At 31.7% G+C, this 2,780-nt stretch overlaps 1 protein-coding gene across 1 annotated transcript; it reads right to left on the bottom strand.

The window, feature by feature from the left end:
• Window positions 1–643: 643 nt before the first annotated feature.
• LOC105793627 (disease resistance response protein 206) lies at window positions 644–1,364 on the bottom strand. Its single transcript, XM_012622491.2, has one exon. The coding sequence runs from the start codon at window positions 1,362–1,364 to the stop codon at window positions 795–797; it is 570 nt and encodes a 189-aa protein (XP_012477945.1). The 3' UTR covers window positions 644–794.
• Window positions 1,365–2,780: the final 1,416 nt, after the last annotated feature.

The following is a 2,780-nucleotide window of genomic DNA, read 5'->3' as shown; positions in this document are numbered from 1 at the left end:
TTAGTATTTTTCAAATATCTATTTTACGTAATTGCCCTTTAAAATACTGTTATATCTAAAATTCTAATCTAGGTTTCCACTTGAAAATGCAATTAGTAGTTAAAATATTTGTCTTTTACTTCCGCTTGGTTTTGTATGGATAACTAGTTTAAAGGAAGCAGTTGGATTCCAAAGGAGTAGATCTTTTTCTCTGTTAATTGTGTTTCAGTTTAAAGAGCGATTATAAGAGAATTTATGCTACTTATATGGAGATTATAAGAAGATTTAATCACTCAAAGAAGGAGAGATTATAAGTTGTTGAACTTTCACTTCTCGAATATTTATATCCAGGATTAAAAGCCACTGATCCAGCTTATGCATGTATTGCCACTACATTTTCATATTTGACTCTAATTTGCACTTTCAAACTTACTTTATCTTTAAAATTTTAATAACTATTTTATCTCTGAATCACAAAAAAAAAGGGCTAAACGTTGAAGTGTTGAAAGAATAAGGAAGGTGAATCGAAATGGAAATTAAGAGTGAGCTAGTAATTTTTAATAATAGGTAAAAGATTTAATTTTATGCTGCATTATATTATTATTTTTTGATATATAATATTTAAAATTAAACATTAACATTCTTAATAGAACGATACGCTCACTTGAATAATGTCAACTGTATCTTAAATTATATCTTAACTCAGTTGACAATCACACGTCAAAAAAAGAAAATATACAACTAAAGACCATATGAAAATATGCCGCAAAACGAAAAACAAGATGAGAAAGCAGATAGCAGCGGCATTATACTAGTTACCAACACTCAAATAATTTAATATAAACTTGGAGCCTAAAATAGACATCCCCTTCAACTGCTTCAGTCATCAAAGTGGCTATACCTCTGGCCATAAAGAAATCCCCAGTGCCACCAATCACCGAGATGTCCCTTGTTTTGTTCAAAGGATCAGCCCCGGCAAAGGTGATGCTCCCCCTGTGCAGAGTAGAGTTGAAAAAAAACGAAAACCCTAACCATGCTGTGAAATAATCTTTCCTATCATACAAATAAAAGCCTTGTGCACGTCCCACCGGGATCGAAAGTAAATTATTGTCTAAGGTTATGGGATCGTCAAACACAACCACGTTACCAAAATGGTTTTGTCCAGCCAAGATTGTGCGGTTGCCCCAAGCAGGTGCGCCCACTATGGCTGAAGTTGCGTTTTTGGCATTCTCCCCATTGTAAAGAATGTCGTGGAAGTAAAACACCATTTGTTTACAAGGCATCCGGGGCGCTGCTCGGGTTTTCTTCCTTTGAGTGGCGGAGGAACCTGAGAGGAGGAGGAGGAGAGAAAGCACAAGGGTTTCAGTGACTCTTGTAGCACCCATTTCTCTTGTGATTTGGGGGATTAAGTGGCTATTCAAGGGCCAAAATATACGGAGAGGGTGAGAGAGATTTATCATGTTTACTTAAGTAGATAAATCTTGTTTTAAACGTCATCTATTTATATATTAAATATACTGACACCAAAACAAAGTAGTAGGTTTTTCTTAATTTATATGTCAAACAAGAAGAATAAGTAATTGATGTTGTATGTCAAAACCATTTTTAAATTTTTGAAAAATAGGAGTCGACTTTGAAAATTAAAATGGGAGTCGCCACCGATCCTTTATTGAGGTGTGATCGGATCACCTTGAAAACGATTTTAGATCTACGAATTTTGAGAAAACAGGTTCGGGAGTCGGTTCCGCACAAGGAAGGGTTAGCACCCTCATAACGCCCAAAATTGGTACCGAAATGATTGTTTAATATCTTAGTGTAGAGAATTTGAAAAGATTTTAAAATACGATCCTTTGAAAAGAAAATTTGAGTAAAATGAATTGGACGATGAGATTAATTTATTTCAAAGAAATAATCGTCACACTCAGTAAGTTAGAGTGCAACATTTTAAATCCTCAAAATTACATTTATCTCTTGACTTTTAAAATCTATGCATTTGAGAAGGATATCCGATTTGGGTCAAATAAAAAAAAATCAAAACCCAGTAAGTTAGGGTTCGATTTCACAAAATTCCTAAATATCGAATATTGCCTTTATTTTTATTTGTTAGAAAAATCCTCGTCTCGAGAAAACAACATGTCATATCCAATACGTTAGGACACAACGTATCGAATTCCCGAGAATGAATTTTTATTTGCGTGTTTTGATTAAAGAAAATTTTCGATTATTTAGATTCAACGAGGAATATTGGAACTCAATACGTTAGGGCTCAATTCTCTCGAGGATTCCAAATTTCGAGTATTGCGTTATTTTTGAAAACCTTTGAATAAATTGGTTTTGATACTTAAACTATACTAAACAGGTTTTTCGAACGAATAAAGCACAACGGAATAACAATGCATGATACGAGGCGATAATTCATAAACCACAATATTTGTTAAAAACACTAATAATAAATGAATGCCAACAAACAAATACCATACGTATAAAAATAAAACGATTTATTATATGTTAACGCGAAAGTATAAAATAATACTATATAAGAGTTTTATTTTTATAAAGAACAATTTAAAAAACATAGTAAAATGTAAAGAAAAATCTTATAAATAAAACGAAAACATTAAAATGTGTACAAATTATAATTAAAACAATAAAATAAATGTAAGATAACTTTAAATAATAATACGTAGTAACTTTGGAACAATGATACCATGATTTTAAATAAATAATACATAATAGGTTAAAACAAATGTATGATAACTCTAAAACGGTTATTTATAATACCAATAAAATATAATGAAATG

This window comes from Gossypium raimondii, chromosome 8 (assembly GCF_025698545.1).
Source record: "Gossypium raimondii isolate GPD5lz chromosome 8, ASM2569854v1, whole genome shotgun sequence".
Taxonomy (NCBI): domain Eukaryota; kingdom Viridiplantae; phylum Streptophyta; class Magnoliopsida; order Malvales; family Malvaceae; genus Gossypium; species Gossypium raimondii.
This window is presented reverse-complemented; position numbering and strand designations above follow the sequence as displayed.

Excerpts from the sequence above, each read along its gene's own strand:
- LOC105793627 (XM_012622491.2), bottom strand. The coding sequence starts at position 1,364 with ATGGGTGCTACAAGAGTCACTGAAACCCTTGTGCTTTCTCTCCTCCTC.